We start from the raw sequence: 14,905 nt of genomic DNA, 5'->3' as shown, positions 1-14,905 counted from the left end.
TTACCACTGCACCACCTGAGAAGACCTAACATGACTATGAGAAAACTTTAATAAAAGCAGAGACATTACTTTGCCAAAAAATAAATAAATAAATAAATTACATATGTGGCTAATATTATATTTCATTTGGACAGCACTGTTCTAGAGAAATAAGCACAAACATTTACAGAATACATGAACAAGAAGGTTCAGAAAAAAATGTTATTGGTATACCTTCAAATTAGAAAGGTAAATTCCATCTAGAGTATGATAGATAAATTGTGGCATATTTATACAATGGAATGTATATACAGCAAAAAATAAAACATGAGTAAAGACAGCTCCACAAAATGTGGATATATCTTTAAAATTATGTTGACAGAAAGAAGACAGATAAAAAGAACAGAAACAAATTTCATTCACAAAGTTCAAGATCAGATAAAATTAAGCTGTGGTGTTTAAGAACACACACTTAGATAATGAAACTATAAAGGTAAGTAGTAATGACTACTGGTTACCTTCTGGAGAGTTCTCTTGAGAAAAATGTTAAAAATGTGTTATTTTCTGTCCTGGGTGATGGTTAAGTAAGAGTCCCTAAAATTACATATTTATGTTATATGCATTTTCTGGTTGTATGTTACATTTCACTATAGATAAAGTTTTAAAAAGAGAATCACCACCAAGCAAACAGAAAATCAAGGGGTGAAATTATCAATATATTCAATCAATAAGGGTCCTAGTTCCCATCTCAATGAACGAAATGACAATGTCAGAACACTGGAGATTTAGAGAATATCTTACACGTTCAGAGTAGAGTGAGAAAACAGGTCATGCCCAAAGATGACAACATTAAATTAGCTCCAGACTTCAACAATACTACTACAAGTTGGAAGGTAATAATTTCCAACTCTTAATAAGATCTTAACAAATTATCAAGCAAATGTTAAGGTATAATGAAGACATGCTTGGATCTAACATGGCCAAAAATTTTACTCTCACATACTCTTTTTCATTAAGCTTTATAGTTTGTACCACAATAAAACAAGCATGCAAATCAAGATAGAGAAAAATATGGGCTATAAGAAACAAAGGAACCAATGTGAAAGAAAAGCCAAAGGAATGCCTAGGATGACGTGAAGGAAAATTGTGAGATCCATAAAACGAGCGTAAAGGTTGCCAGTCCAATCAGAGCAGATCAGAAGGCTCTGAAAGAAACATCTCAAGAAAATGAAATTAACAGAGTATCTGATGGATCTAATACTCTTGAGAGGATATTTAGACAAATGGTAGGGAGTTTGAGCTTAAATTGATAAACACATAGAAAATACACAAACAAGAAAACAAGATAATTATTAACTTCAGTAAAAGGTTAAGGAGGAAAGAAAAAGGGGGTTAACTATAAATAACATATAGTATATGGTCATTATATACAGTAATAATACTATAAACTCTGAATATTGATCCAACCAACATTAAGATATAGGCATGGAGTGGGGGGGAGACAGCAAGTATGTACATTTGGTAAATCTATGTGTGGTTGGAGGGGAGAATATATATATATATATATATATATATATGTATGTACAAAAGATATTAAATCCTTACCTTCAATAGTAGGAAGCCAACAGATACTGCCTAAAACAGAAAGGTCAATAGAATAGAAGCACGTTTTTTTCTTAGAAATATAGAATACTGAAATAAATCACTTTGAAAAATTAAAGGGACTGCATATAGGAAGCAAAAACTGTTGTGAATAGTGAGGAGATAATGCTATTTTTCCTAACAAGCCTTATAGAGCTAGTTATCTTTTCATTTCCATGAATAATTTCGATAAAAACAAACTTACAAAGAAACACGATTTGAAGTGGGGAAGTGAGAAAGAGAAAGGACACATGAAACTGGAGACAATAATCAAAGATTACTTTTTGAAGGAGTCTGGATAAGAAGAGCTTAAATAAGGCAGTTGGAAATTCATACAGGACTAACATTCGAAAAACCTGGCTTTACATTTTTTTGGAAATTCAAAATAGATTTGGGAGAAATAAATATTTCCTGTTAGATGTCAAGAGGAAACTTAATTACACCCTACCATATATTTATATTATTTCAACAGAACAGACATTTAAAATATATGTATAAACACGCATAAATATATGTATAAAATAAAAATTTATATTGGAAGTTTAGCTTTAAAAAGTCCATAAGACTGTTTATTATAATATTCTTCCACAAAAGCGAAGGGCCCCACTCTGTAAAAATGACTACGTGTGAGAATTAAGATAATGTCTAACTGGAATACAGATTTTTTCCGTGATTATGATTTCAGTAAGTAACCTGAAAAGCAACCTTAACACTGAGCATCTGAGTTTCTTATGCTAAACACACTAAATTGAAAAGATGAAAAGTCATAAAAACAAATATAAAATCTTAAAATCCTAGCTATTAATACTAAAAAGGACATCAAAATGATAACAAAAGATAACCGTACTTTACAATACCACAGTATTTACTATCTCAGCACCCTAAGAGACAGTAAATATAAAATTACCACATCAGAACAAACTCACTTTTCATATTTTTCTGAAAGACTAGTCAGAAAAAAGAGCAATTAAAGTAATTTTCAGTCTTTAACAGTAGATTAACAAGTCAGACCTGTATTTCCGTTACACCGTATTTTCAAATTGCCAGAAAGTATTTCCTTACACATACACTGTAAAGAGAAAATCATACTGCTATAGATTTCTGTGTAGACACATATAAAAGCATTAAACTTAATTTTTTAAATTGATAAACCCTAGATCTGACAAATTTCAGAAATATTAGTTCCTAATACATATATATTTTGTTTCCCATACTCAGTATCAAATTAAAAAATCTTGCTAGTGCAAATTGTTCAATCAACTAACATTTGTGTTTAGGGTACAATATAGAAATAAATCCCTTGGATACAGTCTGTGTATTTATTCATGCCAAATTCTTTATTTCATTGCCAAAATTTCTGCAAGGATACAAGAGGCTCAAACATCAATTAAAAATACTGAAAGTTTTGTTTGTTATAAGAGTTAAAATTCAATTTAAAAAGAAAAAGCAGATGTCACCCTAAAGACATACATTAACAACTTCAAAATATTGCTGATAGAAATGATAAAAAATCTAAATAAATGAAAATACAAACTCTGTGGGTTCAAAGACTCAACACTGTTAAGATTTCAATTTTCCTCAAATAATCTATAAATTCAACATAATCCCAATCAAAATTCCAGCAGGTTTTCTGGGGGGAGTAGAAATTGACAGGCTAATTTTAAAATTTCTATGGAAATGCAAAGGTCCTAGAATAATCAAAACAACTGTGGGAAAAAAAGTAAGAAGGCTAAAACTACCTGATTCTAAAAATTTGTTATAAAGGTGTAATAATTAAAATAGTGTGGTAGACTGATGTAAAGAAAGGAAAAAAGGGATTTCCCTGGAGTGGTTAGGGCTCTGTGCTTCCATTACAGGGAACGCTGGTTCGATCCCTGGTTGGGGAACTAAGATCCCGCACGGTGATGGCCAAATAAATAAATAAATAGAATTTTTTAAAAATAAGAAAACAGATAATTGGTACAGAATAGAAAAACCTCCCTGTAAAACCTCTGTATCTCTTGTTCATTTATTTTACAAACTTGCACTATTCGTTAGCAAATAAACTGCAGCAGGTACCAAAGAATTAAGAAAAACTTAGAAAAAAAATTAAATTAAAAAAATTAATACTGGCTCTTTTTCCTGTGGCCTGGAGAAAAGGTCACTAAGTATATTTTATTCAGTCAAAGTTTAAGACTCCCTGGGTCAAATACTCATATCCTTCAGCATCCTACCAAAACTATCACATGCGCGCTTTCTTAAAGAAGATCTGCCTGCAAGGTGCCGGCACTCAAGGACTAAATAATGCAGATTCTCCTTTCCCATCTCTCCACAACTGCCTTCCTCCCACTTAACTGAAGAAAGGCAGATCTCTTATCCTGAATGTTGTTATGGGGCATTGCTCTGCAGAGCAATGAAAAATAAATTCTATGACATAAAACAAAGAGACGGTGATAAATACTTCTCATTTAAATGATAAATATTTCCCACTTAATCTTGCTTCTTTCATCCCCTAGCCTCGAGTAAAAAAAATACACTATAAATGAGGAGAAAGCTCATGAGAACAAAGAAAAGAAAGCATCTTTACAAAAGTACTAAACACAGGCAACATCACCTTATTTCAGTCAGGAGAAACAATTTAAAGCGAGTTTTCACACCTTATCTTTCTATCTTACAAGTAGAATTCAGAAGTGAAATGGCTGGCACATGACAAGTATTAACACATTCATCTGAATTGAAAAATTAAGTCAGTCTTGGTCTGAAAGAAGATAAATATGATAGGCAGTTTGGCTTGACAACTAAACTGACCTTACCAATTAGGTTATGGGGGATATTTCCCATAAGATGAATGAGTGTGGTAGGCAGAATTCTAAGGCGGCTGGCTCCCAAGATTCCTACCCCTGGTTTACACACCCTGTGCACTCCTCTCACCTTGACTGTGGGCAGGACCTGTGACTATGATGACATACCACTCCTGTGCTATTACTGTATACAGCAAAGGTGACTAAGGTCAGTAACTAAGTTGACTTTGAGCTAATAAAAAAAGAGAATATCCTAGGTGGGCCTGACCTAAATCAGGTGAGTCCTTTAAAAAAAGGGTCCAGAAGTGTGAGACAAGAAACAGCAGCAGATGCAGTCCTGTTGGCCTCGAAGTAGTAAACTGACTTATTATAGGCAGGACCACGTAGAAGAAATGGCAGCAACCTCTGGGAGCTGAGTTGCCTCAGACAGGCAACTGAAGGAAATGAATTCTGCCAATAACCACATAAACTTGGAAGAGGATCTCAACCCCAGATGAGCCTGCAGCTAAAGCCAAAACCTTGATTTCAGCCTATGGGGCCCAAAATAGAGAATCCAGCTAAGCCATGTCTGGACTTCTAACAGTAACTGTAGGATAATAAATATGTGTTGTATTAAGCCACCAAGTATTTGAAAATTTGTTATGCGGAAACAGAAGGGCATGGCAACCCACTCCAGTATTCTTGCCTGGAGAATCCCCATGGACAGAGGAGCCTGGAATGTTACAGTTCATAGGGCTGCAAAGAGTCAGACACAACTGAAGCAACTTAGCACACACACAACAGAAATTCATGCCGTTTGGGTGGTTTTTGTTTTTTTTTTTTTTTGACGTTTCTGTTCTTTTGAGCAACTATGTGCTACAAAAGTATGTGCTCAGTCTCTAAGTCATGTCTGACTCTGTAACTGCATGGACTGTCCATGCTCTTCTGTCCATGGAATTTTCCAGGCAAGAATACTGGAGTGGGTTGCCATTTCCTCTCCAGGGGATGTTCCCAACCCAGGGATGGAACCTGCATCTCCTGCATTGGCAGGCTGGTTCTTTATCACTCAGCCACATGGGAAAGCCAATAACTCAACCCAAAAGAAAGCACTTTGTCATATATATATTTTAAAAGGATGAATGGTGTGTATCAAATTGTTATGGCACTTAGATTTCATTGGGTATTAAAACACTAATGAAATGTTTTATTTTAAAACATCTGTACTTAGAAAACAAACTATTGAGTTGGCCAAAAAGTTCCTTTAGTTTTAAAGTAAAAACAAAAGACACATCTTTCATTTTCACCAAGAATTTATTAAGCAATGTATTCAACCATTCTGTTTCACAAACTTCTGCCATTTTTCAGGCAACTTCATAATTCCATCCATCCAAAACATTTTATCTTTTTGAGCAAAAAACTGTTTCAGGTGCCTTTTACAGTTTTCCAGGGAAATGAAATTTATTTCCATTAGGAGAATTTTATAAAGACCAAAATAAATGGAAATCTGAAGGTTCAACATCTGGTGAATACGGTGGACGTATCAGGACTTGCCAGTCAAGCTGTAACAGCTTTTGCCTGGTCATCAAAGAAACATGTGGTCTTGCATTATCTTGTTGGAAGATTATGCATTTTCTGTTGACTAATTCCAGACACTTTTCATCCAGTGCTGCTTTCAGTTGGCCTCACTGGAAGCAGTGCTTGGAATTAATCATTTGGGTTTCCAAAAGGTGCTCATAATAGAGGACTCTCACCAACCCTACAATATACATAACATCACCTTCTTTGGATCAAGACCAGCCTTTGGTGTGGTTGGCAGTGGTTCATTTCACTTGCCTCATGATCTATTTCATTGCACATTATTGCTCAGTATCCACTTTTTATTGCTTGTCACAGTTTGTTTTAAAAATGGAATGTCTTCATTATGTTTAAATAGAGAATCATATGCAGAAACATGGTTGAGAAGGTTTTTGCTTAACTTATGTGGAACCCAAACATAAAAGCAATGAACATAACCAAGCTGGTGCAAATGATTTTCAATGCTTGATTTGGGTATTTTGAGTATGTCAGCTATCTCCTGCATGCTACAATGTTGACTGTTCTCAATTAATGTCTTGACTTGATCACTATCAACTTCAACTGATCTACCAAACCGTGGAGCATCATCCTGTGAGAAATCTCTAACATGAAATTTCACTAACCACTTCCGACACATTCAATCAGTCACAGCCCCTTCTTCATATAACACAAATCTATTTTTGTGTTTCAATTGTGTTTTTACCTTTCTTGAAATGAAAAGTGAAAGTACCTCAGTCATGTCCGACTCTTTGCGACCCCGTGGACTGTAGCCTGCCAGGCTCCTCTGTCCATGGAATTTTCCAGGCCTGAATACTGGAGTGGGTGCTGTTCCCTTCTCCAGGGGATGTTCCCAACCCAGGGATCGAACCCAGGTCTCCTGCACTGCAGGCAGATTCGTCACCATCTGAGCTACCAGGGAAGTCCTTTCTTGAAATAGTAAAGCATAATATGACAAAATGTTGTCTTTTCTTCCACCTTCAACACTAAAGTGAAAGTGAAAGTCACTCAGACCTGACTCTTTGCGACCCCGTGGACTGTAGCCCGCCAGGCTCCTCTGTCCATGGAATTCTCCAGGCAGGAATACTGGAGTGGGTAGCTGTTCCCCTCTCCAGGGGATCTTCCCAAACATGGATCAAATCCAGGTCTCCAGCACTGCAGGCGGATTCTCTACTATCTGAGCCACCAGGAAAGCCCTAAACACTGAACACTAAAATGGCTACACAAAAATTCTCTGGTTTTGGTAAATTCTTAAAATGCACACTGATATGACAGCTGTCACAATACAACCTACAAAACTGTGTCAAATGAAGTTAAAGACCACTAAGCACTCCTAAAGCCACCACAGATCTTCCTGAGTGGTTCAGCAGTAATGAATCTGCCTGCGGGTTCAATCCCTGGGTCGGGCAAGAGTCAGACGTTAGACAAGACTTAGCAACTAAACAACAAAGTCATCTTACAGAAAACCAAACGGACTTTTTAGCCAGCTCAATATATCCTCTGAAACTAAGCTTAAAGATGAACAGTTTTAGATGTCAACATAAAAATGTACAAAAGTTTCAAAATTCTTTTGGAATACGTAGTAAAAAAAAAGTTAGAAAGCTCCTTTTAGGAGAAAAGAATCAAGACTGGGTGTTGATCAGACATGAACCTGGAGATGAAAGAACAGATGATGACTAGGCTTCTAGCCTGAGAAATGAGTACGAGGTCATTTATACTGGAGACATCGTTTTATGGAAGATGATAATAAGCTTGAACTGGGACAGGCTGTTAACATTTACATAGGAATTTCCAGTAAGCAGGAGTTGCAGAAGTTTAGACAGGCTCCAAGAGAAGGCCTCTTCAAGAAGATCCTTGTCTGAAGACTTATAGGAGGTAAAAGGGCCACTCATGTTTTTATCTGCAGGAAGGCTGTTCCAGGCAGAAGAAACACCCAGTACAAAGCCCTGAGACTAGAACATGTCTACGAGTTGGAGGTACCAGGAAGCCGGTGTGCGGCAGGAATAGAGCAAAAAAAGGACAGTAGTAAATGAGATCAGTGAGGTTAAGGGGGAAGTGGGGCAACACCAGACTGTAGAGGGCATAGAAGGCTGAGAAGACTTCGACTTTTATTCTGAGAAGCACTGAACAAGTTTTAAACAAAGGAATGACATGATCCCACTTATCTCCATGTGTTGAGAAAAGACTGAATGGGACAAGGGGAGAAGAGAGGAGACCAGTTAAGAGGCTACTTTAATAGTCCCAGAGTGTTCCCAGAAGGTAGAAGTGGAAGAGTAAGAAAAGGTGACTGAATATTGTTATAGTGTGAAGTAGAGCTAAAAAGATTTGCTAACACATTAGATATTGGTTATAAAAGAAAGACAGAATTCAAGAATAACTCAGTATTTTGAGCAACTAGAATGACGAAGTAGCCATTTACTAATGTGGGAAATATTACAAAAGGAGCAAATTTTCAGGGGAAGAGAAGGAGCTCAGTATTAGTTGAGATGTCTATCACACATCTTCGTGGAAGTGTTAAGAAACTAGATATCCAAGATCAGGAGGGAGCTCTGAGCCAGAAATATACATTGGAACCCATCAGATAGAGATGATATGTGAAGCAATGAGGCTGGGTGGGATCTCAAGAAATCTACTGTAAATAGAAACAGAAATTCAAAGACTAAGCTCCAGGGAGGTCAGGATGATGCATTATAGTAGGGAAGATGAGGAGAAAAACAATGGTGAAGAACTAGGAGGAATAAAGTCAGAGAGGGAGAAAACCATCAGAGGTTGGTGTCCTGGAAGCCAAATGAGGAAAAGGAGAAAAAGATCAACTATGAAATGTTGCTAATGGGTCAATTAAGAAAAGATTACAAAGTGCCACATAAGTAAGAGGTAGTATTTGAGTTTAGAAAGTGTTTTTATGAAGAAAGTTAAGTAATGAAAACTTTACTTGGAGATCATACTAATGCTCTCATCTTGATCTTGATGTTATTTTCATTGTGTTGCTTCCTCTCTACATATTAAAATGTGAAGTATTTAACACTTTACACATTTCAAAAGTTTCTACTTACCATATGCTCTTATGTAAAAAAGGAAAAGAATTTTAGGTTGTTAATTTTTAACATGACTACATGACATAACGCTAAATCCATTAGTTCCATTAAAATTCTTCCTGATTCAAATATGCAGGCTAACAGAGGATATAATCAAACTACTGCTCCATTGAAAGAAAGGCCCTGATTAATATAAAAGATATATATTTGATTTATGTCAAGTGGTAACACAGGTGATGCTTTGGATACTCAGCATAAAACACTTTAATGGAATATTATTGCTCCAAATATACCATACCAAAATTAAACTGAAAATAGAAGACTACTAAATCATGACTGACAGGAAGCTAAATGCAGCAAGCTAAAATGCATTCCTAATGCTCATCTAGTTCTGGCTGAACCCCTTGGGTCAGTTTGGGTCATTATTAGTTTGGAATAATTCCAAATGACTCCCTAGAGTTCAACTGTTATATTCAGTGGCTTTAGGAAATCCTGAACAGGCCTCATGTCACAAAATCATAGTTTCTCCTATTCCTTTTAGCTGGAGTGATCTCTTCAAAAAAGCAAGTTTGATCAAGTTAATCTAATTAATTTGTTATATAAATAACCCTACAGGATTTTCTATTCTCAGGAGAGACCCTAACCTGAGTCTACCTAAGACTCTCAACTTGGTCAACTCCTTTTCACTTGGCCTCAGTTCCTAAAGTCATGGTCCTACCTCACCCTAGGGCTCCAATCTTTTCTCCCCCTTTGTTTGTTTAGTTAATTCCTATTGATCTTTCAAATAATTGTTTACCTCTTTACTGTCCGTCTCTCCCCAGGCCTCTCTGCTACAGTCATTTATAAAGAGAATAGATGTTTTTAATGAGAGCCAGACCTTACTACAACCTCAGTATCAAGAATATTGCCTGGCACGTATGAGGCACTCAACAAATATTTAAATATATTCTCCAGAAGTCAGCACTAATGTTACTTCCTTAAAGAAGCCTTCCTTGACCTTCTGTCAATGGTTGCAATTTCATTTTCTCAAAGAACTCCCAGGAGTTCTTTGGACCCCAGGAAAGAGCTAATGCACAACAGTTCCAAGAGATATCAGTACAAAAGCATTTCTGAATCAAAACCTTCAACCTTCTCTTCCGCCCCCACCCCCAGCATTGACTGCCATTAATTAACTCCAACATTCTCTCACATCTCTTGAATTTTAACAGACATCCAAGAGTAAATTGTAATGGTTGAGGCGGAAGGTCAATATTAAACCTGAATTAAATTAGACTCAATAACAAGGTAAGTTTACCGATTCTTTCTAGCTTTCTGTGACATTTGTAATGACAGATAATAAGAAAATTTTATTTTCCATGGTTAGCCTGGTGAATAATATCCTACAGAAAAGGCATCTACAAGAAAAATATCAGAGACTAAAAAACCTGCTAAAATGATTTTAAGGCATGTTTCCCCATATGTAAAAGGTTTACACTGATTTTTCTTAGCACACTATTCAAATAGCACACGCACAAAGTACCACAGGCATTTCAAAGACACAGGTAATAAGCTGCATTTACAAATATATCCCACGCTCTTTTTTTCCTCCAGGTAATATGATAGCTTCAATGTTCTCCAGGAGTAGTAATGAGGGCAATTACGTCTCTGGCTCTTTTTAGGTAAGATACATAATTCAGCAGTAATGTTAGCAATGCACATATTATCCATTAGTAGTGTCATATTGCTCTACCCTTTGTAGTTCTCTATGTATTTAAATGCCCTAAGTGAAGCTCTGTTTTAACAGGTAAAGAACAAAAGCACAATAAAACAAAGTTAAAGAACAACACATTTCTATTTCCAAAATTATTTTGCCTTAAATCTATTTCTCAATGTTCATGTTTCTCCATAGTGAAATGAATATTTAATGTTGGTTTAAAACAATCTCTTCCATTTTCAAAGTCAGTATAGTAACTTTATCAAATATATGTATGGTTTTCAGAAAAATCACAAAAACTTGAAAATAAGCAAAAGAGATAACTTGCTGTTCTTCAGTGCAACACTGTGCTTGATTACTACTGACGGGGCTATTTTACAAACGGGTAAGATTAACTTAAAGAGATTTTTGTCCGGCACAGATACAAAATCTAATCAGCAGGAAAGATAACCCCAAACTTACTGCTTATGTTCCTGTAGGATATTAACTATTTTTGTGTCCAATCCAACAATCTTACCTTTGATATCCTTTTAAGTTTCCTATAAATACTTAACCTCCTCCAATTTTCATATGAAGTGGCTTTAGCATCTCATGAGTTTCCTCATTAAGTAATAAGTTGAATCAACATCACTGATACATGTTCCTTCATACTGGCATAAGAGTTTTGATTTTACCTTTCTGAAAATTATATTTTAACTGTTTTGAAGGTTCCATCAAAATGCACACGTGAACTAGCAGAACTAATTAAACAACCTTGTTCTTTTCACACACACAGATATTTCTTCCAGAACTTTTGAGTTCTACATAAACCAAAACCTCAAAGTTTAGAATTTTCAGTCTAGGTGGTAAACACTTTTAGAGCAAGGCATCTTGCTTTTATTCATGTTTGTATTCTTAGGATCCAGTTTGGAAGCCAAGTACCTACAATATGTTCAGTAAATGTTAATGAAACTAGCTCCCACATGTTTGATGGCAACATCCCCCGGAGGAGAAAAGTCTTAGTAGTCTAATACTATTGACGCTTTTACTATTAGTATTAATCCTAGTAGTGTTTGCAATAATCTGGTCAGCTGGAAGAAGGAAGCCATGTTCTAGATGCCTTGAATGTGAAGACAGAGCCTCTGCCTAAGTGGCAGGAATTCTCACTGTACAAGGACACGTGTGGCAAGCACAGACCAGAATTTAACTCATCCTGCAAAGAAAGAGTGAACCTTGAACTCCTCAAGAACTACAAACCTAGCAAGCATTATAAACCTACGTGCTGCACGACCACAAAACTGGACATAATCTGGAATTACAAACATCAAAAAATTTCCAAAAACATTAAAAAAAAAGTGTTCCATGGGAATATACCTCAATTCTAGAATAACAGTAATGTAATAAATTAAATAAAAATTGTTTTTTTAATTCACCTCAAAAGGCCAGATTTCCTTAGCTGTATATATTCCATAAGCAAAGGACATACAAGAACTGTGGAATAAGACAATAGAGATCTACAAGGCAACTGAGTTCCATGAAAACAAGCACAACATATAAATGCAAAATAACAGACTCAAAGCAATGAACTAGGATCGGATGCTACCCTGGGTTTCTTTCCAGACTAACCTGAAGATATAAAGCTGTATCTGTGCATGAGGGATTATTAGGGTCAAAGCTATCTATTGAATAAGTTATGCAACACATACTCAAATTCTATTTGCTACCAGAAAATACTAGTAAGTAAGAGACCTACACCTCACTGCCAACAATATAGGCCTACCTGATAACTGCATTCACACTTCTGCCTATGTGGTGGAAGGCTCAATTACTATCTAAGCATTTCCCTCTTTGCTTTTAACTCAGGCCAGTGTTCATTATCACTACTCAGCACACTTGCCATTTCCTTCCCTCTCCTTATAGAATCGGGTTGCCCACGGAAGGAAGGTCAATGTAATACTTTATCACCTAAAATACCTGTGAAATGATAACTGTCTAGCTGCTCTTAACCACCTCCACCAAATTCTCTGAAAAATATTACATGATGTTTAGCCCAAGGAACGCAATACCTCTTCCTAAGAATCGTGAAAAAATGGCAAATCTGAAACTCAAATACGTGAGGGGATGTTTTTTACTTTAAAATACTACTACTTCCTTTCACTTAGAGAAATTTAATGTATGAAGATTTATTTTCCGGGGTAGTCTTTTAAATTAATGTTTATTCCTTGTTATTTTAAAATTTATATTTGGTTATTTTGCACAAAAGGTAATAGGGACTACATCTGCATCAATGGCAAGGAAAGCCCATGCTCAGTATGTTTATCTTCTTCTGCCCCCATTTACACTCTTTAAACGTCTTGACCTTATAAAAGGCTTTATTACAAAAATGTATGGTTATTACAAATTTTTAAAAAAGTACGATTATTACCTAAATTCAAAGGAAAACTGACATCATCTACAGGACAGATGCACCCTAGCGATGTACCCAAACTAAAAAGATTGATTTTTTTTATGAGCTGCTTCTTTTTCATCCATTTAAAATGGTTCTAAGTAATAAATTGCACTCAGTAAAGAAAATGACCAAATTTTACAGGGGAAATCTCTCCTAAACAGGGGGACGCCTATGGCAGGAAGGGAGGAGGCACTTTAAATTGACCTCAAGAATTGTAAAAGCAATATTATGGCTCACTGACATTTCTCAATCGAGAAACACATCCATCTTACGAAAAAAAAAAAAAAAAAAAAAATTACAACCTCTTAAGTGAGTAGACACCCTTCACCCTTCAAACTGCCTAAGGGAACAGCCCCAAAGAATTTAATTAAAAGTGATTACTCGGCCTAGAAACGTGCTTTTGTTTTAGAAACTGTCTAAATACCAGCGGGACTTTCTCTTGCCCGAATCCAGCCCGAGGACAACAAATTGGTCAACGGCGGAAGTCGCCTGACGAAACGACTGCAACATGAAATCCAGTTTTATGATCATAACAAAACCTTCCTTCCGGGGCCAGGCAATAACGAGAAAACGTCCTTTGGGACGCAACAGGCATCAGAAGCCCCTCGTCGCCGGCCGGAGAGAAAGCGCTGGGCCCTCCGGCGCCGAGCGCGGGGAAGGCGTGCAGCTCCCCGTTAGAGCGTCCGAGGGGCCGCGGCTTGGGCCGTGGCTCGCGCCCCGCCCGCCTGCCGCCTGCCTCGGCCCCGGCACCTCCCTCGGGCCCCGAGGCCGCCCGGGCACCAGCACTGACCTTCCGCAGGGCCGAGACCAACAGTCCCCGCCATTTCGGACTGTTCTCTTCGCTGTAGAACTCGTAAGGCTGCGGCGCCTGCTGCATGGCCCCGGCGGCAGCGCCTCCGCATCGGGGGCGGCCCGCGGGCCGAAACGGGCCGGGCCGGTGATCTGACAGGCAGGGCGCGGGCCGCCTAGCCTCGCCGGCCGCCGCCGCCTCCCGCCCGGGCCGCGGCTACGGCCGAGGCGGCTCGGAGGCGGCGCCGGCGGGCGGGCGGGGGCTCCGGGGGCGGCTTCCTCGGCCCCGCGACCTCGCCTCGCGCAGCGTCCTCAGGGGAACCGCGGCGGCCCGTGAGCCCGGGCGGCCCTCGGCTGCGACTAAAGCGGCGGCCTCCCTTCCCAGCGGCGCTGGCCCGCTTCTGGGGCTGCAGCTCCTCCTTTGTCTGGGTTCGCAGCCCGGCGTGGGTACGGCTGGCCTCGCCCCCGCCCCGACTCCCGCTACGGCCGTAGTAGGCGGACAGAGGCGACGGTAGCTTGTGCCCTCATCGCCTCATCTCCGCCCTCCCAATCTGCAACGCTGCCCTGCCCGGGCCGCCCGAGTGACCTCCAGAGGGCCCTGGGGACCGACCGGGCGTGCGCGTCGGGCGAGCAAGCCACACTCCAGCGCGCACAGTGCCGGCCGCCGCCGCCGCCCCTTCAGCAGCCGCGCACAGCGCCCCAGGGCCGCCGCCAAGCTCAGGTCCCAGCGGCCACGGCTCGGCCCGCCCCCTCCGCCGCGCGCTCATTAACCGGAGTAGCTGGAGCAGCCCCTCACGGAGCATGCGCGCCGCAGAGCTGGCCGAGGCGCCGGCTGGGCGCGGGGGCCTTCCCTCCCGAGTGCCCCTCTCCTGGGTGCTTTCTGCGAACCGGTTTCAGAAACACTCCCTAGCTCCCTGACTGCGTTTTACACACTCTTTCCCGCGACAATCCTGACTCGATGCCATTCCTCAAGCCCCAGAACTCCAGTCGTGGGAAGCAATATTAGAGA

At 39.1% G+C, this 14,905-nt stretch overlaps 1 protein-coding gene across 1 annotated transcript in view; it reads right to left on the bottom strand.

The window, feature by feature from the left end:
* SOS2 (SOS Ras/Rho guanine nucleotide exchange factor 2) overlaps positions 1-14,033 on the bottom strand; it is a 105,366-nt gene extending 91,333 nt beyond the window's left edge. Inside the window, exon 1 of the mRNA XM_061157406.1 lies at positions 13,898-14,033. Within this exon, the coding sequence (XP_061013389.1) occupies positions 13,898-13,984 (87 nt within the window). The 5' untranslated portion in view covers positions 13,985-14,033. The remainder of the gene's footprint in view (positions 1-13,897) is intronic.
* Between the last annotated feature and the right edge of the window lie 872 nt (positions 14,034-14,905).

The sequence above is a fragment of the Dama dama genome, chromosome 12 (assembly GCF_033118175.1).
Source record: "Dama dama isolate Ldn47 chromosome 12, ASM3311817v1, whole genome shotgun sequence".
Classification (NCBI taxonomy): domain Eukaryota; kingdom Metazoa; phylum Chordata; class Mammalia; order Artiodactyla; family Cervidae; genus Dama; species Dama dama.
The sequence above is the reverse complement of the archived record's forward strand: the minus strand, read 5'-3'. Positions and strand labels throughout refer to the sequence as shown.